At 32.7% G+C, this 25,985-nt stretch overlaps 3 protein-coding genes and 1 long non-coding RNA gene across 4 annotated transcripts; 2 read left to right on the forward strand and 2 right to left on the reverse strand.

Annotated features, from left to right (window-relative positions):
- Positions 1-7,580: 7,580 nt before the first annotated feature.
- LOC123887046 lies at positions 7,581-8,507 on the reverse strand. Its single transcript, XR_006801327.1, has 3 exons — positions 8,079-8,507; positions 7,815-7,983; positions 7,581-7,670 (listed from the first exon to the last, which is right to left on the reverse strand). It is a non-coding gene; the product is annotated as an uncharacterized LOC123887046 (long non-coding RNA).
- A 5,301-nt stretch (positions 8,508-13,808) lies between these two features.
- On the forward strand, positions 13,809-14,465 carry LOC123885396 (flowering-promoting factor 1-like protein 1). Its single transcript, XM_045934672.1, has one exon. It carries the CDS (start codon positions 13,895-13,897, stop codon positions 14,240-14,242), a length of 348 nt encoding a protein of 115 aa, XP_045790628.1. The 5' UTR covers positions 13,809-13,894; the 3' UTR covers positions 14,243-14,465.
- Positions 14,466-18,013: 3,548 nt separating this feature from the next.
- Positions 18,014-18,551, forward strand: LOC123885423 (flowering-promoting factor 1-like protein 1). Its single transcript, XM_045934706.1, has one exon. The coding sequence runs from the start codon at positions 18,098-18,100 to the stop codon at positions 18,440-18,442; it is 345 nt and encodes a 114-aa protein (XP_045790662.1). The 5' UTR covers positions 18,014-18,097; the 3' UTR covers positions 18,443-18,551.
- Positions 18,552-22,001: 3,450 nt separating this feature from the next.
- Positions 22,002-25,637, reverse strand: LOC123887120 (vesicle-associated membrane protein 724). Its single transcript, XM_045936409.1, has 5 exons — positions 25,343-25,637; positions 23,495-23,636; positions 23,270-23,390; positions 22,640-22,702; positions 22,002-22,556 (listed from the first exon to the last, which is right to left on the reverse strand). The coding sequence occupies exons 1-5, from the start codon at positions 25,530-25,532 to the stop codon at positions 22,407-22,409; spliced, it is 666 nt and encodes a 221-aa protein (XP_045792365.1). The 5' UTR covers positions 25,533-25,637; the 3' UTR covers positions 22,002-22,406.
- Positions 25,638-25,985: the final 348 nt, after the last annotated feature.

A 25,985-nucleotide genomic window follows, 5' to 3' on the forward strand; every position in this document is an offset into this window, starting at 1 on the left:
TCGTCATCTAATGGCGGATTTGAAGGAAACACATGCAATAATCCTAAAAAGGAGAGTTGTAATGCAATTCATTTGCGAAGTAGAGTGGTGCCTACACCGGTAAGTGAGCCACGTTCCAAGGAAAATATGTCAAATGAAGTTGAGGATGAGGTGGTAAAAGGAAGGAGTGGAAAGGAAAAATATCATGAGGGAGAAGTTGAAAATGAGAGAAAGGTGGAAGAGAAGAAAAAAGACGATGCAAGATTTGTCGATAACGACTCAAATTTGAAGAAAATTAAGAGTAAAATTTTGAAAGATGGAGAAAAAGCTCAAGTAGTTCTACCTCATGAAAAGCTACCCTACCCTCACAAAAAGAAGAGTAAGAGAAAAGATATTGACTTTAAGAAGTTCATGGAGATGTTTAATAGCCTTCAAGTCACAATTCCGTTTATGGAAGCTTTGGAGCAAATGCCTATGTATGCCAAGTTCATGAAGGAGTTGTTGACTAAGAAGAGGAAGCCTAAAGAGGATGAAATCGTGTTGTTGACGGAAGAGTGTAGTGCAATTCTTCAAAGAAAACTCCCACAAAAGAAGAAAGATCCCGGTAGTTTCACTATACCTTGTTCTATTGGGAATTTACATGTTGGGAGAGCACTTTGTGACTTAGGAGCAAGCATCAACTTGATGCCCCTCTCTATGATGAAAAAAATACCCGGTGCCATAGCTAAACCCACCAAGATGCAATTATCTCTTGCGGATCGGTCAATCACGTACCCCTATGGAATCTTACAAGATGTTTTGGTAAGAGTTGCCGAATTTGTCTTTCCGGCGGATTTTGTAATTCTCGATATGGAGGAAAATGCCGAAGTGCCTCTTTTATTGGGAAGACCCTTTTTGGCAACCGGGAGAGCTCTAATTGATGTGGAGATGGGTGATTTAATGTTGAGGTTCAATGATGAGAAAGTTAACTTCAACATCTTTGAAGGTATGAGAAATCAAGATGAGATTCCACAATGCTTTAAAGTGGATGTCATTGAAGATGAGAGTGAGAACTCAAAGACAGAAGCAACAAAGTCAATTTCTCCGGATTTGAAAGCACTCCCTTCTAATGGGAAATTTGTATTTTTGGGAGATGATTATAAGCAACCCATGTGATCTCTATGGTCCATTTCTATCCTTTTTCTCTCTCTCTTTCTCTTTAAGTACTTTTATCTTTTCTTTTTAGTGTCTATAATAATTGACTGATCTTGGATGACTGTGATGATCACTTGCACATTTTACTTTGTTTTTTAATGAGCACCTTTATCTTTTGGAAAGTCCCATTTGTTTGACACCATCTTTTCATTCACTTCTATATACAATTATCTTGGTTTTTAATTTGAGCATCTGGAATGAAATTTCTTGCGGTGCAACAGATTTTTGCGATTGGTGGATTGAAAGACAAGCTGATGAACATTCACAATTTTGACAGTTCGATAATCCGGCCGTTTAAACCGTGAGATTTTGAGTCTAAACACTTGGATTGTTTCTCGCTATGTGAGTCCACTACTTTACTTATTCTCTAGAACTTGCTTGCGTTCTTTTAATTAATTGATTGCGATGATTACACACTGAGGCAACTTTTGTTGGTATCTTGAGCCTTTGTAGCCTACCCTTGCATGGTTATATCCTTTGCTTAGCCCCTTTGAGCCTTACATTTCTTTGTTCATCGATCACTTAACCCATATTTAAAAAAAAAAAAAATCATTTTCTTGGAGTTAAGTTGATTTTCATTACATATTGCAAATGCTTAAGTTTGGGGTTGCTAAGTTTGGGGTGGGTATACTAGAGAACTTGAATTGTGAAAAAAAAAAATGAAAAATGTTGAAAAATCAAGAAGCCAAATGTTTGTAATTTTGAAAAGAAAAAAAGTGACTTCTTCAAAAAAGATGAAGAGAAAATAATGAAAAGAACGAAAAATAGTTTGTGATGGTCTGATGTTTTTATGTGTTGAGATTGAAAGATAATGTGGAAATAAGTTGTTCTCTAGTGTGTTTCTTGAAAATTTTGTGAAATTGGGTATGTCCTTAACTCCAAGTTTTTAACTCACTTCCCAAAAACATCCACCCTTACCTAAGCCAAATTATGACCTTTAAGACCTCAAAAGTGTGTATTTAATTTGCTTATCGATTGATTGTTAGAATTCTTGCAAGCCTATGGTAGAATAGTTTGGTTTGTGTTGATTGAGTGATTACCCGATTAAACAGTTGAGAGAAAGCGAGTGAGTGAAGTGATTATTGAGCTTGGTCAAATATTGTGAATAATTCTTTAGTCTTGTTTGGATTGAAATCATTGTGAAGAGAAGTTGCATTGAAGGTTTGATCATTGAAGTGCTTAGAGGAATTTTCAAGTCGATTGTATTTGAAGTTGTGTAAGGAAGTTGTCAACCCTTTGTGATTGTTCATTTGATAAATTTGTTCCTTGAGGACAAGTAACAGACTAAGTTTGGGGTTGTGATGAGATCTTCATCAGTCACTATTTTTAGAGTCTTTTTAATAAGTTTTAATATCATTTTATTAGTTTAGTGTTTAATTTAGAGTCATTTTAAATAAATTGCAATTATTGATTTATTGAATCAATTAAGTGTTTTTCTCTATTAAAATAATATTTTGTGTAGTTTTTATTTTCTTGGTTCAACTTAACATGTTTATGGTTGAGTGCAAAAATTATATTAACAAGTGTTTTAGTGTAATGGGTTGGTGTGAATAGAAAACAGACTGATGAATAGCCCAAGAAAATGCAACATGCTAAAGTGGCCCAAGAAGATACAGGAGAATTCAATGCATATTTTGCATATAACAAGAGGAGCTACGCTGGGGAAGGATATCACGCAGAGGAGGAGGAAAACATGAACAGTGCGTGGGGCACTTGAAGGAATGAAGGAACGACTCCAAGCTACAAGCTGACACCTTATTAATTGGTTTTAGTTTCTTTATTTTTTCTTTTGTTTTCATTATGAGTAGCTAGTTCTCTTTTGATTGGTTTTGTAAGATGAACTTGTATGAATCTATGGGTTTATATGTTAGGTCTTTGAACTAATACTCTTTTGATTAATTCAATTCGTTATTCAATCAATCTTGTGTTTAATGCTTTATGGGTATTGATGAATGTTCATGTATGATTTGAGATTCATATTGATTAAGAGATTAATTGTATGAATTGGACCTAAATTGATTGTTCAACCTTGTAATTGATCTAGAGATAGGGAATTAGAGGTTGTGACTTATGGTTTAACGTTCAATGTTTGCCTATTTTAACTATTCAATTGGCCTAAGAGATTAGGGTATTATAGTGTAAAATAGTGAGTTATACACCATGAGAATGGGTATAGTGGCTTAGTTAAACCGTCGTGATAATTGGATTGATCATTATAAGGGTATTAGACGCTAACATCCATACTGAAATACGAGGGATTCGAAACAAACCCAATCGCTTTCTTTAATTGTTGAATTTAAACCTTTTTACTTTCAATTGTTAATCAAATGCTATGCATTCCCCCCAAAATGTCATTTAATTTCCTCCTAAGAAATAGTTTAATTGTTTTGCTTTAGATTAATCTCAATCCCTGAGGATCGATAATTTTTTACTACTTGGCGATAATTGGTACACTTGCCAATAATTCATCAGTACTCTCTAGTCTCCCATTATATTTTTTCTCTTTTTTCAAGGTACCGGTGTGTGTGTTACAAGAATTGATTACTATCCAAAGGAGATTTCTTTGGGGAGGATGTTCTGATATTAAGAAGATTTGTTGGGTTAGTTGGGACACAATTTGCCTTCCAAAAGATAAAGGTGGTTTGGGTATAAAGAATCTAAATTATTTCAACCAAGCTTTACTTTGTAAATGGAAGTGGAGAGGTTTGTGTGATCATAATACCTTATGGACCAAACTATTAGAGCATAGATATGGGAGCTTGGCTGATAATTTTTTGCACTCTAATCTTAGCAATGTCAAAGGTCAATCTTTGTGGTGGCGTGATATTATGAAGATTGGGGGTATTGAGAATGATGCGTGGTTCAGGACTAATGTGAGCAATGACGCAGATAACAGACGATGGGGGCTTACTCAATCAGGTATTTTTTCGGTGAATTCGACTTACGAGTTCCTTCACTCTCGCGAAGTTGTTGTGGCTATTGATGAAAATGTAGTGAAAGCTTTACAACAATTATGGTTAAATGATGTTCCATCAAAAGTAAGCATTTTTGGATGGAGGTTATTATTATCAAGACTTCCAACTCGAATGGCCTTGGCAAGAAAATCTATCCTTGTTAATCCGCATGAGCTATGTTGCATTTTTTGTTTTGAAGAACAAGAGGAATTATCTCATGTGCTCTTTAATTGCTCTTTTTCTCAAAAGTTGTGGAAGCGGATTTTTAAATGGATTAATGTGGATTTCATCTCTTTTGATGACGGGTGGAAACATTTTTCCTCTTTTGGAGCTTTATTGAAAAATAAGAAATATGAAAAAGCTCGTCACGTTATTTGGTTGGCCATCACTTGGTGTATATGGCGTGCGCGTAACAATGTGGTTTTTAGAGGAGAAGCTATTAATTGGAAAGCCTTAGAAGACAGGATTATTTATATTTCATGGTTTTGGTTTATAGGTAAAATAGCTAGTAAGTCTTCTTGTGTTTTTTCAGATTGGTGTAAGGATCCTTTAAATTGCATTATTAGCATGTAATGGTTGCTATAAGAGTTGTAAGGGTTGGGTACCCCTTGTACTCCTTATAATTCAATTTTTGCTTATAAAAAAAAAAAAACAACCGTATTTTTTTTTATGTTGACTGGTAAGTGCTAAAAATCAGCAATTTTAGATATGTAATTTAAACATTTATTGATTTGTTTTGTAAGTTATTTTAATTGGGAAAACCCAACTATGCGTAAATATTAGATTTTCACGTATTTTCCATCTCTTTTGTAGATTTTATTAGTTTAATGGAAAAAGGGAAGCAGGTAGACTACATACTTGGAGACCGATAAAAATTACAACATCCGTCCTAATTATGAGATTCTCTTTGACAAAAATGTACTATTTATTTTTCTTGTTTTGACCGTATTTTTTTAATAATATATAAATGTAAATATTAGCATATAAGATCTTCTTCAATTTGTTTCGATGAGTATTTTAAAAATATTAAATTTTTATAATTTTTATTAATAGACAATTAAATATATTAGTGATCAAAGTTGTGCATTGGCATACGTGCAGTGATCAAATAGAGTCTTATAATTAGGGACGGAGACATTATAATATAATTGGACCTAGACACCATTTGTCCCCTTAATTAATAAAGAATCTTTTCTATTGGACCAAAATGCAGCACTGATTTTTGTTGTTAGCTATTAAGCTTCCTTGACTATTAAGAATAGCATAAAAAGGTGTAACCACCGCCTTGTACTGGCTTAGCATTCTAGTTATCTTTGAAAGCCTATAAAAGGACATGCATCGGCCATTTCAAAATCATTCATTCTGGCAACACCAGAACCTCATAGAAACAGAGGAAATGACTCACGGTGGAGGAGAAAATAGTGAGAGGACCCGTAAACCTAACACCTTAAGGTTTTTGGTTAATGTGTGGTGTCTAACTCACTTGTAGAGTTGTTCTTAATTCCAATGTGGATGATCTCCCGACCACCTCATCGTGATGTACCCAACAACGGATTCAACTGCATTTAATTCTTTCTGTTATTGGGATTAGGTTAAATGATTATTAGACTCGGAAAGCTCTTATATTGATTAATCGCTCGAGACATCGAGGTTTAAAGGAATAAACGGAACTCTTGTCGTGCTCTGGATACTGACACGTATGTGAGCGATAGGTGAAAGTATAATTGAAATTTGAAAAGTATATAAATCGATTTAAGAGTTTGCATTAGTTAATGATATGTAATCCCAGTAACTTTATCTCTGTGTTATTTCTTCCTAAATTTCTATGTGTTGTAAGTTTGGAATTTAACAAACTTCTTTCTCTATACTTAGAAAAATATTAATTGTTGAATGACATTAATATTACATCAATCCCTACGAAGACGATACACAAAAATACTTACTTTTGATACTACATCATTGACACAAATAAGCAAGCAAACATACTTGATATATATCAACAAACTTGCGGTCGATCACTAAAAGGAAAGCCCAATTAAAATTGGATCAATTATTTGCAATTTTGAGTTTAATTGCGGAAACATTTTCCTCACATCCTTACAATTATACTTTTACCCCTACAAATTTATTTATTTTCTCTATTTTATCCTTTATTATTTTTGGTAGAATAGTTTTACCAATTATTATTTGAGTTTAAAAGAAATTTGACTTCCAGTGACAGACAAAGCTGTCACTAAAAGTAAAAATTCTATAGATAGATCTTGTTTTCACCATCCGGTTTCCTATTTCTTACCGGAACACCTTCTTTAAAAATTCTAGTACAGTGATTTAAGTACAAGAAAGTTGACTTATAGTGACAGACAAAACTGTCATTAAAAGTCAAAAATCTGTAGATAGATCTCATTTTCACCTATACAATTTTTTGATGTTTAGCTTTTTGTTTGTCACTATATTTAAAAGGCTTAATTAGTAAAATGGTCCCTTAAAGATATTTTTGGTTTCAGATTGGTCCCTTAAAGAAAAAAAGGTCCAAAAAGGTCCCTTAAAGAAAAAAAGTCTGAATAGGTCCCTTAAAGACATCTCCGTTAATCAGTTTGGTCCTATTTAGACCTCTTTTTAGGGACCAAACTGATTAACGGAGATGTCTTTAAGGGACCTATTCGGACTTTTTTTTCTTTAAGGGACCTATTTGGACCTTTTTTCCTTTAAGGGACCAATCTGAAACCAAAAATATCTTTAAGGGACCATTTTACTAATTAAGCCAAAATATTTAAAATATCTTGTATTTAAATAAGTATACCAGAAATTCTAAAGAATGTGTTCCGGTAAGAAATAATGAACCGGATTACATTAAAAAAGAGTTCTGGTACATGTGAAGACGCGAATATTTTTCACTTTTAGTGACAGCTTTGTCTGTCACTGTAAGTGAAATATCTTTTAAACTCAAATAATAAAGAGTAAAATTATTCTAACAAAAAAAATTGTATAGGGTAGAGGTATAATTGTAGGCATGGGAGGAGAATTTTTCTTAATTGTATACCGATATTCTCTACACAAAATTATAAGAGTTTAAAGATAGTTCACATACAGTGTTACTCTTTACATGGTCGGTTAATAATAATTTATTGTTTTGCCATGTCATATTATTGTTATTTTAATATTAATAATCGCCCCTTTAATAAATAATTAAATACAAATTTGTAAATCACTAGGCTACTTGACCAAAAAAAAAATACAAATTTGTAATTGTTCTCTTCCCCCACTATCTCCATCATTGTTTCTCTAGAATCAACAACTCATCTCCATTAATGAGAATCAATTCTCTGCAAATCCGATGTACTTCATCTCTCATTGCACTCAAAGCAATACTACACAAGATCTGCAATTGTGTGGGAGAATGGGGTATTTGATGGATTTTACAGCACAGCCAAACATCATCAACATAACCTCATCCAAATTAACAAATAAATGGATTTTACAATGCTTTAGAAGCAGTAGCACTGCAAGCAGCTGATGCTCAACACATGTAAAAGAACGTTGTTGCTGCACAAGTGAAAGTGAAGCAATATATATTAGTTATCTATGCAATAATTTTTTTTTCAAACTTAACTAATAAATCAAAATATATAATTAATTTATAACCTTGTGATTGATAAAAGGAATGTCAAATTAACCCATCAAACTTACCATTTACTAATCTTCACCATATTTCACTAGGCAGCTAAGCATTTATCAGCGTTCAAAATCACATGGAGCCAAACTCACAAGCATGCTACATTCCAAAATGCGAGGTTCAAAAGAGTGGCATGTGATGTTTGAGTCATATGTGACTCCAAAATATCAAAAAAATGCATCCCTACAAGTAATTAAATTAAATTAGTATATATAAATAAAAATTAATGAAGTACATAAAATAAGAGAAAGAGATAGACAAAAAATTGAATTGTATACCATAAAAGGGAATCAAACAGAAGGTCCAGCTGCTGGAAGTGCTTCCCCAGCAGTACCAGACCGAGATGCCCCACTTGTTCTAACTCCAACTGAGGGATTCAACCAACTTTGAGTACATATCAAAGCCTCTGCCATACGTGGGCTCAATGAACTCCAACATGTGTTTAGAACACTACCACCCTTGCTAAATGTGCTCTCAGATGAAACCCTTGACACATTTCCTATTCCCCATTCCCTCAATACCTCTTCAACTTTTCTTTCAATTGAGTCCTCTTTGTCATCTAGAATTAAAGTGAAACTAATGATTCGGTTTTTATCATTCCCATCATTGTCAGTGAAGAAGACAGTAATGACCAAGTAACTAAGTTTTTGAGGTGATGTCCAACGATCTGTGGTTAAGGCTACACTAGTGCAATTAGTTTTGAAAAATGTCTTGATCCTTAGCAAATAGTCCTCCGTGAAGGGGCAGTGAATTGTGGTTGTAACTGTCTACCCCATTGTCTAAACCCCTCACTTCCTACACATCTAAATGCATTTTCGTTACTGAGAACAAAATGTGTAATGACTTTTCTACACTCATCCATTTTGAATATTTGGCTTTGTGATTGTGGTTCAGCAGATTCTGAAACAATTATAATAAATTAAATGTTTTAGATTTGTAAACTATTAATTTATGGCAAAAGAAACTAATGTGTTTTTAAATATTGATATAACCTTGTGTGCTCCCAGTCCAAGTTCCTTGCAAGATCCTAGCTCTTTGCGCCATCTTTCAACATAAAAAGAAAAACATGTTTCAAAACATGCTTACAATCAAAACTAAAACAAAACAAAAAAAAACTAATTACAAGTGTTTTCTTTAAAAAAATTCTTAATAAAATGACTAAGCATCAACTAATGATAATAAACAAGATAGGTGTAAACAGAGGGAAACAGAGGAATCAAAAAACATCTGATTTATTTTTTTTTAGCAGCAAAAAAGATTTTATTGAAACTACTCACCAAATCATAAGGCATGATTTGAGAGCATATAGTTACAACAAGAAAAGAAAAAAAACAGAACAGTAAAACAAACAAGGCTATAACAAACACAGGTAGCCAAATAACAACAGTCAAATAACAACAGACATAGCAGAAAAGCAAATTAACATGGTAACAATGGATCAAAAACAGAAGAAAGCACAATAAACTGAGAATCATCTATGAAAATCATTAAAGAACTAACCTTGTAATAATAAGGAACAAATAGAAAACAAATAATACTAGACTGAAATTAAAAAAGCAACAAACAAATAAACAATGTTATTACCTTTCAAGAACAGGATAATAAAAACTCTCAGGGAAACAAAGTAATAAAAACTACAACACCTAAACTAGATAAAACTAGATACAAGAACAGGATAATATGATAGTAACAAAACCAACCACAAATGTTCAAGGAAATATATCATAAATAAATCCAATAACATAGATAAGTTCAAAAACAAAGAATTTTAAGTTTGAATAACAAGTTGTGATGATTTTAAAAACTACAGAAAATAATAACAACTTTGAATAACAAACCCTAAATCAAAAATCCTAAAAATCGAGTGAAGAAGAATGAGAATGGCGAAATATAGAAGATTGAGAAAGATGAAAAAGAATGAAGAACACAAACAGAGATATCTCTTGGAAAGAAAAGGTGTGATAGATCTTCTTGCAAAGAAAACCATTGAATAAAGAAATAAAACACAAAGAAAGAAAGGATGATAATCGTACCTTCTTTGAAGACGGTGGCTGAGTGTGCGAAGATGATGGTGGATCGGAGTTTCAGATCTTCACTCTTCTCTCTCTGGATGCGGTACTGTGCTAGGGTTTGAGATTGGAGAGAAAGATGTGTTGTTAAGGTGAATACGCGTATAAGTTACAACAATAACATAAATAATTAAAATAAAAATAAAAACTGTGTAAGTAGTACGGGTCGGTTCGGGTACCCGTGGATCTCATTTATAGAACCAGACCCGACCGCATGGACTCCCTTGAACCCGTGAAACAGACCCGCGGGCTCAAAAAACCGCACAGATCCGACCCAAATCAGTTTTTTTTTTTCCGATTTCAAGTGGGCTGGGCTGGTTTTGCGGGTCTTGTCCACCCCTAGCCCTTAATCTCTCCATTCTGCACTCGCACATCCATCTGGATGGTATAATGCTTGTACAGACAAGCTAGCTATTCATGGTCACTATTTATGGAGTAGCATGGTAGGATTCTTCACCTTTTATTAGAGCTGATTTTTTTTTTAGGACCGCTTTGGTCTTCCTTCTATTAGGTTTTCTTAACCCCATGTTGTATTATTTTTCCTTTTATATATATTATTAGTAGATTTGTCGCTTTGGGGGGAGGGTGTCAACCTTGTTGGGATGTTCACAACTACTTTGATACCCGATGATCTCTTAATTTATCCAAATCCAAATAATAATAAAGGGTAAAAGTAGAGTTTAGATAAAACAATAAAGATAAAAATGGAAGAAAATATGATAACTTATAAGCTCAAAAGTTAATTGAAATAGTGTATGAAATATAAGCTATAAGTTAGTAAAATAAGTTATAAGACATAAGATACATTTTTTTGTCTCGCCAAACAAACCAAATCTCTTACCGTCTACCATTTAAATTAAAGGTTTTGCTAAACAGTGCCCCCAAGGAACTCTTTATGCATTCCATTTAAAGAAATAATTTGTATAAAAATTGACTTCACATATTTTCATAAAATTTTAACAAAATCTTACTACTCCCTCCGTTCCAAATTGTAAGTTACTTTGAGAAAAAATTTGTAACAAATTATAAGTCACTTTACGTTACCGATGAAGCATTTAACGATAATTTTTCCATTATACCCTTAACTATTTATTACTCCCTCCAGTCCTATATATAAGGAACACATTGAGAAAAACACGCATACCAAGGAGACTTATTTTTTTAATTAAAAATTCTAAAATGTTATGTGTTATTCCAAAATTAACCTTGGGAATGTGTCTGTGTAATTAATGCATAACATTGGAATAAGTTGCATTTTATACAATTTAATAAGGGTATATAAGGGATTATCGATTTAATAATGAATAAATTTAAAGAGTGTTTCTTATAAAAAGGACCAAAAAAAATTTCCAAAGTGTTCTTTATATATAGGACCGGAGGGAGTATTCTCTCTTCTTTCAATTATTCAATTTATCTTTCATATACCATTAATGAAGAACAATTTTGTAAAGAGCCGTGCTATATGGCACGACGGCACCCAGCGACGAACTGCACGACATGGTCTTTTGTATATAAATTCGGTGCAGGTATATTAGTATTTGTTTTTTTTTTTGACTAAAAATAAAGGATATTCATTCATTCAAACTGATAGAGTACATCGATGTAATACAAATTCAAATTTGCTAAAAACAAAAAGGATGAATCTGCAAACAAACTCACAGCATCCATGTTAATAGCATAAAACGGCAAATTACATAAGCCTACATATATGACTATATTGAAGTGTCTGGAATGTCCATGCCCCCAGATCTGCAGCGTTGATGACACAAAAGTCGACATTGGATAGATTTGTACTTGATCGGATCTAATCCTTCAACATGAAACAAATGAACACCACACAAAGACGGGAAAACAAAATATACCGCACAGAGACGGCACAACAGAATACACCGCACAAAGACGGGATAACAAATAACACAAAACCAAACAAATATGTGAAAAATCACACTTATTTAACAACGAGAAAGAAAAAACAATTTGGAGGGGTGATTTTAGGTCAAGATTTGACCTGAAATCACCCCTCTTTGATAAATTAAGAAGAAGAAAAAAGGTGACGGCTAGGGTTAGAACTTAGGAGATGAGAGAGAAAAAAAAGGGGGGATATTTTGTTTGTCAACGTGCATGTGCGTACATTATTACAGTAATTAATATTTATTAGTCTAACAAAAATATAACAAGGGGACTAGTGCACAAAAATAATTATTTTAAGAAAAAAATAACTTTGTTCATATTCTCTGATTTCATATCTAAACAAAAAATAACTTTTTACATTGGCCAAATAACTAATAATTATAGATTAGATTTATTAATTATTCGATAAATTTTAAAAGTAATTTTTTACTTATAATTAAAATCGAACGGAGCACACCAATCATTAGTTGGTCTAGTGATGATTATCGTTGGATACCTTAACTAACTCCGAACCACCGTCAATGAGTAATTTAATTTGATGATTTAATAATTCTATATTTTATTTAAGAAGTTAAATTAGTTCATCCAAATTAACATTAGAGAGAATCGAACTTGAAACCTTAAAGAGAAACATATTATCAGGTCCCAAGTCATTATTATCGGACCAACCAAAGTGGGTTCAATACATAATAATTCTATATTAATTAATGCACCCGTGGTTAAAATCATTATGAATTAATTGAAATTAGAATAGAAAACCAAATAGCCAACGTAAATGAAACATATCGTGCAACTTGCACGACAACAGTGCCTCGTGCACTTTAGCATTTCTCTTTTGTAAATTAACTCAAAATTTCTCTTTTCCATACAACATTAATTACATTTCTTAATATATGTAATTTTCCCAAAGTAACTTACATTTGGAACGGAAGGAGTATTTAAGATACTTAAAGAGTGTCTGGGCACTGTATACCATTTTTCTTAAATTAATTCACTATTGTTTGAACATCCTCCATGCTACTCAAACTACTACTAGAAAAATTAAATTTAGAGAGGGAAGAACCGACGACACAAAATTCGTACCCAATTTATTCTTAGAATTTTGTCGCTAATTAGGGACGGATTTCAGTCCCCTCTCTAATTTACAACGGATTTCAGATTCCCTCACTAAAATTTGTGACAAATTTGAAATTACCTCACTAACTTTGAAATTTGTTAGATTTTGTGAGGGAATTTATGACGGATTGTTACGGAGGGATTGTTACGTATTCAAATTCCTCACTAACAATTATTTGTTAGCTTTTGTGAGGGAATTTGTGACAGGCTGTTAGTGAGGGATTTATTCCTTTACAAATTTTGTCACTAAATTTAACATTTTTAATTCAATAAAAGAATATAAGATTATGTCTATTTACATCACAAATTGTGAGGGATACAATTCCTTCCGTCACTAAATTGTATTTTTTTAGTAGTGAACAAATTTATTCCTCAACTATACCCAAATTATATTTCACCACATTCTTTCACACGCTTATATTTTTCTTAACCAATAGCTAGAGCTAACCTCGTTATTCTTTGTCCGACAATTAGCTTATAATTTGCTATACATGGCATTATTTTGCATGTGTTATTTAAATTACTATTATAATTTAAATTGATTAAATTAAAAATTAGTTATAGAATAAGTTATTCTCCTTAAAACCAAACATAGATTCTATAAAGTGGGGTAACAATACTTTGGAATGGAATCAAGAACCCCTCCCCCTCCCTCTCCCTCTCCATTCCGATTAAGACCAATGCACATGAAATTTAACATCCACAGCATCCTTTATTCAAATGTACATGCTCCTAACACTCCCTAAGGTCCACTTTAGTTATTCTCACATCCAAATATTATATCCTTATCAAATGGAACAATTTTTACTATATTATAAATAAAATTTAAATATTTTGATAGCATTCTCACCCCCATCATTTCCTTTATAAATACCTCATTCACCCATTCCCAATTATCATTGCACACTCATCTCTAACCACCTCACAAAACCTTAAAAAATAACAAGACACTTTATTTTTGTTTCTTTCTTTCTTGCTCATCTTGTACTAATCCAAAAATGTCAGGTGTTTGGCTTTTCAACAACGCTAACGGCGTGATGAGGCTAGTGGACGGCTCAGAGGCCATGGAAGGCGGTCGCCATGGGTCAGGTGGACGGCGCTACAAGGTGCTTGTTCACACCGCAAGCAATGAGATCATCACATCTTATGCGGTTTTAGAGCGAAAGCTTTATTCGCTAGGATGGGAGCGTTACTATGATGACCCTGACCTCCTTCAGTTCCACAAACACTCCACCATTGATCTTATCTCCCTTCCTATGGATTTCAATAGGTTCAAGTCCATGCACATGTATGACATAGTTGTGAAGAACAAGCACTCCTTTGAAGTTAGGGACATGATGATGTAGGCCAAAAAATAAACAACAATTAGTCCCTATGCATGACCATGTAATTTGGATATTCTTGGTTTTGCTTCTAAGTTGTATGTGTCTTGGTTTGATTTTTTATTAGTGTGACTTAACATGAATATTGTTAATTAGTCACACTATATTCTATGTATATTTTGAGCATAGGTTTAATTTGTGTTTTGAATACTATATATATTATATATATGTAATATTATAGAGATACTACGGTGTGTTTGTGTTTGTGTTTGAGTGGCTCTCATTTGAGTGCTGTAAATGTTAATTTGTACGTAGTTGTTAAAGTTGAAGTTTTACCAATTTAACTCGTGTGTCCTAATTAAATGTTCATTGTGCTTCTACTTTTCAATGTTCATATATAAACACTTTCTCATAGGGGATTCATTAATCCAACTCATGGTACCTCGTGTATTTTTATACTTTAGATATAGAAAATGGTAATCGTTTAGTTTTCACATGCCCCTTATATATAGGTCTTTATATTGGGAGTGGCTCATTTGAAGGGAGGGTAGAATTAATTCATGTTTAGAATATTATTTGGTGTTTTAGCATTAAATCTATATAATTATGATATTTTTGTAAGGTGTGTTTGTTTTCTGGTTTCAAAATTCATTCTTGAGATCATCTTTCTTAGGAATCCTATGTGTTGATGAATATTATTCCCCCAAACGTGTTTGGTAAATTTTTTATATTTTCAGGAACAAAATCTATTTAGGCCCCGTTTGGATTAGCTTATTTTTTAGCTTATGCAAACAACTTATGCAATTTTTATGTATTATTATAAGTTTGTCAAGGTAGTTTATGATAAAATAGCTTATAAAAATATAGTTTTCATTAGTGTGAACTTATAAAATAGCATAAAACCTAATTTATATTGCATAAGCCGTTTGCATAAGCTCAAAAATAAGTTAAATCAAACAGGGCCTTAGTTTTACAATATAAAATAGAAATATATAAAAGTAGTGAAAAGTGTGTAGTTATTGATAATTTATTTATTTTTGGAATTAAAAATTCCCACCCTCGGTATTAAAAAGTGGGTAGAGAAGATCAATTTAATGTCGCCAAAATCACCAAGTCGCTAAAATCAGTCTCTAAAAGTAGTTGGTGAATCAATCGCAAAACACTAACACTAAATTTCGGTCTCTAGTTTGGTGGCCAACAACTAGCGCTAGTGGTTTAACAGCAGAAAACATTTGTTCTCTAATTTGGTATCTAAACGAAATCGCAAATGATTTTATTGTTTAGTGACCAAAAAATTTCTAGTAGCGTATATATCCACATACTCGAAAAGGTCGTCCAATCACATTAGTGAATTCAGACATCACTCTTTATCCAAAATCATAAAGCAATACATATATGAGTGTTTGGGTCTACAACTTGTACCTACAATTTTGCTCTGTAGAAAGGGTTGCTTCATGGGGTTTTGGTGCATATGTTTTGTAGTAGAATAATGTAACACCTTATTACCCTCACAATTTTACCCTAAGAATCTAAGTCTCCCTTTTATAGTAGCTCATTTAGGACTTTGCCCTCACAAGGATCATCCCAATTATTGTCTTGCCCCAAATTCATAGGAGATGAGAGTCCCAAGGACAGGTTATATGGCATGATGTGGTTTGCACTTCAGTGAATGTAATTCTATTGGAGACATGTCAGACACTAAATATAAATACCTCTTCAATCAAGATTTAAACTGTAGTTTGTCACGTTTTGAGGGTCTAACTCCTTCTACGGACCCAACCTCTAGTGGCTATCCTATAGAGCTCTTTAAAGGCATTTAAATTATTTTTCTAAATGCTTTGCTAAATGCATTTAAATTATCCTAAACTCAATTCATACACCATGGGAATGAAAACGCAAAGAGAAATATATATATATATTCTCACTTATATGTCGTCGGCACTATTTCTAACATTTTATGGGTCTTAGGCCAAACATAAGAAAAAAGAACTTATTTCATTTAACATAATACACATTAATACAAAATAATAGTCTTACAAAATATCAAAAAAAAATACTTTTACTCGAAAATTCAAAAGGAGCAAAGGAGCAGTTTCTTCGAGCATTTTGAGATGCAAAATGTATAATCACATCAACATCATGTTCTCCAACATATCCTTCTCAATTGACAAAGCTCCCAAACCGTTCAATATCTCTTGTGACATTGAGGATCTCAAGTAGATTTTAGTCAACTTCAATTTTGAAAAACTTTTTCCATCGATGCTACAATCACGGGCATTGTCGGTAGTATAACTCTATAAACAATTGATACACATTCGGATAAAAACCTGCATATTTGACAAATTTAAGAATATCAATGGCAGACATTGTTTCAGTTGGCAAAGTAACACTTTTCATTCCCTGAAAAGTTTTGTTTCCAAATTTCTGTAATAAGTCAAAACAAGCATTTTTTTTTTTTTTAATATTCTGAAGTCTCGCAGTATTCACCTTAAAATCAGGATATTATAAGGAAAATTATGTGAGTATTTGTTCAACATCACAGTCACAGGACCAATGTGGCACGAGGAGGAGATGGGAAATTGAAGTAGAGTCACGACCATGGTGTTGGGTTAAAAGAGAATATGTGTATCCTAAAGCCCCTACAATTTTTTATATCTCAATATTTAACTTTGTTTTCATTGGGTGCATGGGATAGGGCGTTCGAATCTACCTCCCAAGTTGTTGTGTGATTGATTTTTCCTAAATCTTCAAGAAATGTAGGGATACTAAATTAGACATTTAATATGATGCATGATTATAAATTTGAGAACTAGAACATTACAGTAATAATATTATTTTATGAAAAATGTTTGGATAGGATTAGATTTTGGTTTTTTTTGTTTGCAGTAAAATTTAGGATAGATCGGTTAAGTTTTTATCTTAAAATCAATCTTTGACATTATAACAAACACTCATACTTTTAAGTAGGTTCACAATTGATTGAAATAGATCAGATTACATATTAAGGTTTATTTTGAATTTACTTATTTAAATTTATTCACTGACATAAAAAATGACCTATTGACATAAATTATGTGAGAACATTTAGGGCAACTTATGTAATATAGTTATGCAATTTATAAAAACAGTTCGTAGCATATGTAAAACTTATTCATAAAAATGATTTTTGCTTTGCATTTTTTGCTTCCAATATCATAGTCCGTGAGTTTTCTGTAAAATATTCAAAATGACATGCATAATAATGGTGTGTCTCTTACAATTGTAAATATTATTATTTTCAAGAGCAGTGATTTTGTTATTCAAGACGACGTGTCGTACGAGTGTCATACAAGTATCGGACACGACTACACACCTCATCATAAAGGTGTTTGTGTTTCATAGGTTAATTATTACAATTCTAACCTCCTACAACTTTGTTATAGAATAAGTTATTCTCTTCAAAACCAAACATAGATTCTCTAAAGTGGGGGTAACAATACTTTGGAATGGAATCAAGAACCCCTCCCCCTCCCCCTCCCCCTCCCCATCTCCCTCCCCATTCCGATTAAGACCAATGCACATGAAATTTAACATCCTTTCTTCAAATGTACATGATCATAACTCTCCCCAAGGCCCACTTTATAGTTGTTCTCACATCCAAATATTATATCCTTATCAATTAGAACAATTTTGACTATATTATCAAATATATATAAAAAAAAAATGTAAAAAGATTAAGAACATTATATTCTCACCCATCATTTCATTATATAAATACCCCATTCTCCCTTCCCCAACTATCATTGCACACTCATCTCTAACCACCTCACAAAACCTTAAAAAACACAACAAACTTTGTTCTTGTTTCTTTCTTCTTGCTCCTTTTGCACTAATCCAAGAATGTCGGGGGTTTGGCTTTTCAACAACACTAACGGTGTGATGAGGCTAGTGGACGGCTCAGAGGCCATGGAAGGCGGTCGCCATGGGTCAGGTGGACGGCGCAAGGTTCTTGTTTACACTGCAAGCAACGAGATCATCACATCCTATGCAGTTTTAGAGCGAAAGCTTTATTCGCTAGGATGGGAACGTTACTACGATGACCCTGACCTCCTTCAGTTCCACAAACACTCCACCATTGATCTTATCTCCCTTCCTATGGATTTCAATAGGTTCAAGTCCATGCACATGTATGACATAGTTGTGAAGAACAAGCACTCCTTTGAAGTTAGGGACATGATGATGTAGGCCAAAAAAATTAACTACAATTAATCCCTATGCATGACCTTGTAATTAATTTGGATTCTTGGTTTTGCTTCTAAGTCGTATGTGTGATGGTTTGATTTTTTATTAGTGTGACCTAACATGATTGTTAATTAGTCACATTAATCTGTGTATTGTTTAGCATAGGTTTTATTTGTGTTTGGAATACTATATATCTAATATATGTAATATAGAAATACTGGGTGTGTTTGTGTTTGAGTGAATAACTCTTGCAATTATAGACATGATATTTTTTTTCTTATGAAATAATTTTTCTTAAAATACAAAAGTCAACAAATAAATTTTTTATTCGTAAAAATATTTGTTAATTTATTGGTTTAAAAAGATATACTAAAACACTTCAATTAATAATGTATCATAGAAACTCTCATTTGAAAATAATGATATAATTACATATGCACTTCGAATAATTTTGTTTTGCATTTCTTTTATAATAACTTTTATATTGAATAATAACCAATAAAGAATATTGGTCGAAGTAGTAGGGACTTTTGGTTTCTTAGCAGGTAATCAAGTTTGATTTTTTAACTCCTACGTATAGAAAGAATTCAGTTGGGAGGAGAGAGCTAGAACTCACCTTATAAGCCCCACAAGCTCTTTAGAGATTAATCATCATAAACAGGAGTAAAAACTTCGTATTTATAAGATCATAAAAAAAACTTGTACTAAATACATTCATTTCTTTAAACGCCAAGACTATTATAATATTTTGTCTTTAAAGAAAGAATATTTCCTTTGTATTATCTACTTTGAAAATCTTCCATACCTAAAAATATTTTCTCTAAGATTTTACAATACCACCATGCATTATATATTTGACCAAGCAATGTATACCCTTTTTTATTGAAATTGGTCACAAGGATCTTTAATGCCCCATCCTACGACCCCCTTTTCAATCAATTGAAAAAAGGCACAAAAATTAACTCATGGATAAGAGCTATGTCTATACCACACCCCACCTTTTTGGAAAAATATTTAATCATATATGAAATATAAGAAATGAAAATCCCATAAAAAGAGATAGCAAGGAAATTCCATGCAAAACTTAAGGGTCTAACCAATAATAGTCAACGGTATGGTGCGATACATGAAATCCCATTATGGTATTGAATGAGTGGTCAGTTTCTTCCCAAAGATGAATAATCATATTTGATCATAATCTATTAATCTATATATAAATTCTAGATAGTTATCTTATTACTCGTCTAAACTCTAATCCTTAAACTAATAAAATTTCATCATTTAACCAAATCAGCCACTTACAATGCCACATCGCTTCTTCTTACATCATTGTCATCTCTATCTACTTTTCATATACATACGTTTATAACATTTATATATGATATAAATAGATGGCTTTTCATGTTGTGCACATTGAAACATGAGAACCTATATACTAAAAAAACTAAGTCCATTCCTTTAAAAAAAGAAAAATCGTTGCAAAGAGCAATTTAATAATAATAATGGAAAATGGGCTTTTTCTAATATGAAAGAGTTAAGGAAGTGGTGTACGGTGCACAAGTTCCGAATAACACTATAACGAATACGAATTTTACAAAATTCACTGTTGGATTGAAAGATTATATCATATAGATCATCCTCAATTTTTTTTAGAAAAATTGAAAATCATTTGATATGTTATTGAGACCCATCAAAATTAACGGTAAATAAAAGATAAACGAACAACAAACCGACAAGTTCTAACCTCTGAATTCATCTCTATCAACGGATAAATTTGTTGCAAAAGTCTCTGACCACCAACATTACCCCACTGCCTTATGATTTAAAGAGTTGAGCAACACTACCTTCTGATTTAATATATGTTTTGTGTGTGAATGGCTAGTTTATGTTTAACGTCTCAGGATTTAGAGGGTGAATATCAAACATCTCCATCCTCGAGGAAGTCTTGTATGGTCACAAAATCAAATGTATAGTGTTTAGGCTCGCACACACAAAGAAACACAATTCCCAAAATATTAATCAAATTTTTATTCATTTTATTTGTATGTGTGACTAAACACTACAATATATATTTGGTCTCGTGGCCATACAAGACTTGCTCCTGCTCCACCCCTAATTTCAATAGGGAAAAAACTAAAGGAAAAATTTGCGCAAAATTATTCATCTTTATCAAATGCAAAAAATGAATATCTTAAATTTTAACATGTTAAACAATGAAACAATTCGATGTTCACTCAATATTTAGGTCATTGTATTTAAGTGGTTAACGGACTACAACCAAGATTGAATCGATCGAATGGACACTTGGAATTCGATCAATTGAAACAATTATTAGTTAAACTTTACTAATCTTCCAAACAAACTTCAAATTATAAGAGCGATTGAAAAATCATTTTCACCTTAGTATAGCCGCATTTAAGCTCACTCGTAAAACTAAAATATACTTACCATTTTTCTTCTTAGTGACCCAGTAATACCCCATCAAAGAGCCTGCCTATTCGTGATAAGCCCTTTTCACCCTCACAGTTGATTGGGATGCAGATTCTCAAACAAAAACACATGTAGCTCCTTCTCAAAGACCGGGTTCTCAAGCAGGGGTTTTGAAGCTTCTTCTATCATTCTCGGTATCAACAAATTACCTCCTCTATTACGTATTAGGAAGAGAAAAAAAAAAAAGATAACAATATCTCCTCACTGGAGTTCTTTGCATTGGGCTCGGTTCGTCTGTTCATTGTAGGAAAGTGTGAAAATTTTACTAGAATAATCATATTTGCAATTGCTTATCTTTTTCTTTACAAGATTTGCAATTACTTATCATGATGAAGGCCGAGTTCAACCCATCGATTTTTAAAAACACGTTATCTATGATAAATTAAATTAAATAAAAAAAAAAAAAAAAAAAAAAAAAACTCAAATTCTAGCTTATCACTGAATTCAACTGCACTGCACAACCAGTCAACCATACATTTCATACACAATAACTCCAAAACAAATTCCAGCTCCACATTCCACCATTAACATGTATTCAAGCTCTCGACAAGGTAAGCATTTATATGTGTTCAGTTATGCATCTATAAGAGTTTAATTATTCCATTTATATGCATTTATAAGAGTTTAATTATGTGTTTGGATTGGTAATATCAAGTGGAATAAAATCGGATAGAAATCATGGAATGGAACAAACTAGTTAGATTTTAAAAAACTCAACTTCATCCAATACCACCAATCCAAAAATACCCTTAGTAAGAAGATTTACAGTAATGTGTTTAATTATGTGTTTGGATTGGTAATATCAACATTTTCATGGAACGGAATCCCTTGCTGTAAAAGAAAGTCACAGTTTCACACAGTAATGAATCTGAGCCACCAATTTGAGATCGGTCAATTCATATTACACATTTATAAAATCAGTACAAAACAATTTCTGCCATTGATTCAACACCGGACAGCCGTAATTCATTACAGCGGGCACACAGTCACTGCACGCAATCCATTTCTCTTTATGGTATATTAAAAAGTAAAAACTAAGAAGAAAAAAAAAGTAGAACTGTAACTGAGTGTAGATCAAAGTCAAACAGTCCATCACAGGATACACTGATATACATTTTCCCTCTATTCAACAATTTCTAGTAACATTCATATCTTTATCCACCAGCAACAATGTAGGAAATTTTTCCTATTGACATATTGCCCCTCCTGGGTTGATTTTCTTCTAAGTTGCACATTTAAACATCATTTATAAATAAAAAACAATAACTATATACTGGCGGTATACAAAAATTTTACATAAACGTCCAATCATATTTTCACCATCTTCGCACGATCAGTAGCTTATGAAGTGATATTATGGCGTAGTAAAATGGTAAAATATGATAAGAGGTCTTAGCAAAACTTTTTTATACCGTCAATCTATAGTTATTATAAAACTCTTAAAAGAAAAACCTGATTTGTAATCTTTCAATTATCGCTAATTTGAACAGTTAAATCCACCACAAATAGAGAGCCAGATAACCAGGACTAAAAACAAGAGAATTCCGAGAACAACCAATTTAATTTTCATGTTCTGATACCACATCTTCCGACGGACTTGTGTTCCTTGCTTTCTGAAATCTTGAGCCTGAAAATTATGAAATAACGTTAGTATTAGAAAGCATAAGTTTGAAAAACAATGGTGTCTAACCTCAGTCATGTTATTCTTACCTGTGCGCGCAATGTCTCAGTCTTGTCTGAAAGAACAGTTAAATTTTCTCCTCTATCAATAGCCTGAAAACATAAATAATGAAGATGTTAAGTATATACATATTGTCTTGTCCATTGAAATTTGAAATTACTGAATCTAGCTTCAATAAAACTTAAAATAAGGCAACTAATCAGAGATTCGGTAACACGTACAAACAGGACTTTTGTCAATAGGAAGGAAATTTTTTTATGGTTATACAAAAACTTCATAGGTAATAATTAAGTCACTCAAAGTTTCAAGTAGCTAGAACGATTTTTTATTTTTGTCTGCAAACAGCAGTGAATAACTAATTAGGAGCAAATAGTTTCTTTAAATAAAGATTTACGAGAATAACCATTAAACGAACATTGCAAGTCATAACCAAAAAACTGGCAGGGTGTGGAAGAAGCAAGCATATTGCTTGTCCAGGAATGTCTTTCACATTGTTTTTACATCAACACGTTTTGAAATTTTCTGACGAAGTATTGAGGGGGACATTAAATGATGGCGACAGAAATAGCAATTAGCAACCCAAACAGACAAGTCAATCCAAACAGACAAATATCTAAATAAAAAAAAATATCCAAGTTTTATTCCTAAGCAAACAGTACCTTGTCTATATTTTCTAACATGATGCTTTTAACTTCTGAAACTTGAGCCTTCACTTTTAATAGCTTTTCAATCTCTTCAGCGTGATCAATGATATACTTCATGTGCTCTTTCATAATCGGTCTGCAATTGCGCACCCATATTATTAAACTTTCTATACAAAATTTGTCTATCCAAGCATTAAGATATCTACAAATCACCAAGGGTTTAGAACAAAACAAGTATACCCGAACTCCTTGTTCAGACTTTTGGCAATAGCTGTATCTGCTTTTCCACCACCATATCTCTTCTTAAAGTCGGCTTTTACACGTTCAAGGAATGCAATAGAGATCTGCTTGCTAACAGAATCTTTGGCAACAACACAGTAAGCTGCAATTTATGGAAAGTGCGGATATAAAGCATTAAAACTAAAATATTCATTGTGCTGCGACTTAATGTTTATAATCATAAGTTGGCGAAAACAATCAGTAGTGAAAAATACACAAACATAGACACGTATACAAGGATTCTATCTGGTGAGAGCATGGGTTGATGTAATCTTGACCGTTTGTTTATGTTATAAAGTTAAGATCATGTTCCTTACTTACAAAGAAGCTTTTAATTTAATATTTTATATGTCTGTACTCTGTAGGTGTTTATGGAAGCTTTTAATATTGTGGTGTAGAAGTAGAAGCTGGTGTTAATTTATGACGAGAGTATAAGTTGACTATAATTTATGGGAAAGAATCATTATCATTGCAAAACCCTTTCAATTTTTCTTTACCTACAAGTGCCTAACTATAAAGTAAAAAGTTTATCTAAACTAACACTAAAAACTGCAAATACCTCCACTGACCATCCATTTCTTTTGCACCATAAGCACAGGTCAAAAAAATGTACACAACTTAACAGACACTGATTGAAAAAAATACTTCACAGACACAAAATTAACCCTGGTTTGAACATTATCTGTTGCATGACTATCTCTGAAGGATAGTCACGAATCAAGATTCTTGATAATTGACGGACAAGAGTATGGCATGATGGTGAAGGCTTGGGACTTTGGAGAATGTTCCCCTCAAGGTCTCATGTTCGAATACTCCCAGTGCCACTTCTTGTGTTGGGTCAGTCCATATAGAACAAAAAACTTTGGCTTAAATCCCCCCCCCCCACACCACCACACCCTAGTAGACGGTGGGATTGGTGTCCCTTGGATTAGTCGGTCCTTGGCCGGATACCGAGTCTTAAAAAAAAAAAAAAGGTGTTCCTAAAAAGCATGCATAACTAAAATCATATCCAAAAAATTCAACAAAAGGCACCCACGGATATTGGTAGCCAGGTTCATTCAAAAAATGAAAATATCGCTAGCCTGGTATTTTTTTTTAAAAACTCAGTATCCGGCCAAGGACCGACTAATCCGAGGGGTCCAATCCCACCGTACATGTGTGGGGGGCCCATTTAAAGCTAGAGCAAAGCTCTTTATTGACTAGCCCACTGAAATTAGCAACAGGGAAATCGAACCTAAGACGTTGAGAGGAGCACAATCCATAGTCCCAAGCCAACACCACTAGGCCAAGGTGTCAATGTCAATTCAGTGGCAAAAATTTGATCTTGTGATTTCACGGAACAAAGTTCAAATCCCCTCGGAAACCATGGTAAAATGCTTTTTACTGTCACTTCAATTGATATAAATTTCCTTCTTCCCAAATTTTTTCATAAAATAAACTTGTAGATGGATACATCATCTAATGGCACAAACATACACCCCAAAAATCACCATTTATCTTAATTAACTAACAAACCTTAATTAGAACCCAGTAAATCAAATTAAGCTCCTATTAACAATCAATTCATTTATTTACTTCAATCGCCAAAACATAACAAAAATCCATAAAACCAAACAAAACCCACAAACCAAATTAACTCAAAACCCAAAAAATCAAAACTTTATGCACAAACAACTGGATCCACCACCAAAACCATGCAATTCAGATTCAATTCCAATTTCAGCTCCAAACAACAAAACAAGCCATTCAAATCATGCAATGAAACAACAATACAAAGATGAACATAAAGAAACAATAGATCAAACTTACCATAACCATCTTCAACCAGAAAATTGAAAGTGTGATGGTCACAGTTGTAAGTGAACTTGTTATTTGAAGAAGGTAGTTTTTGAAGACACTGAGCTGCAATGGCAGGGAAGTTTCCAGTGAACTCGGTGTACTCAGCTAACACCATTGTTCCACGAGCTACAAAGCTGTATATGAACGATTCCTGACTCATTTTGGTCTGTAACTGAGTTAACTCGGAACTCAGACAGAATGAGAAAGCTTGGTTTGGTTGTTTTGCATCTATCTACCGCCCTATGTTATTATTACCAATTTCTAGAATTCTTTTTAGCCGTTTTATTAGAAAAATAATTTCCTTTATTCAAAAAATATCCTTGTCATTTTATCAACAAAAAAATCCTTATCAATAGAGATTTTTAAAATAAAAAATAATTTATTTGTATTCTTTTTTTTTTTTTGAGGAAACAAAATTATCTATAACCGTTACACATAGATATAATTTATAAAAAATAGTGCTAAAATTATCTATAAAAATATTTTAAATTTTCTTTAGTATCATATAAAATTTTCAACAATTTTTAACCACTTAGATATTTTTTGTTAAGAAATTTTATACCTATTTTTAAGTTAATTCATTTATATATCATTTGATTTTTATTTTTTTTGT

This window comes from Trifolium pratense, linkage group LG5, assembly GCF_020283565.1.
Source record: "Trifolium pratense cultivar HEN17-A07 linkage group LG5, ARS_RC_1.1, whole genome shotgun sequence".
NCBI classification, from domain to species: domain Eukaryota; kingdom Viridiplantae; phylum Streptophyta; class Magnoliopsida; order Fabales; family Fabaceae; genus Trifolium; species Trifolium pratense.

Coding starts and splice junctions, on each gene's coding strand:
- LOC123885396 (XM_045934672.1), top strand. CDS start 13,895: ATGTCAGGTGTTTGGCTTTTCAACAACGCTAACGGCGTGATGAGGCTA.
- LOC123885423 (XM_045934706.1), top strand. CDS start 18,098: ATGTCGGGGGTTTGGCTTTTCAACAACACTAACGGTGTGATGAGGCTA.
- LOC123887120 (XM_045936409.1), bottom strand. CDS start 25,532: ATGAGTCAGGAATCGTTCATATACAGCTTTGTAGCTCGTGGAACAATG. Junction 23,637..25,342: donor TCTGGTTGAAGATGGTTATG/GTAAGTTTGATC, acceptor CATAAATTGCAG/CTTACTGTGTTGTTGCCAAA. Junction 22,557..22,639: donor CTGAGACATTGCGCGCACAG/GTAAGAATAACA, acceptor CATAATTTTCAG/GCTCAAGATTTCAGAAAGCA.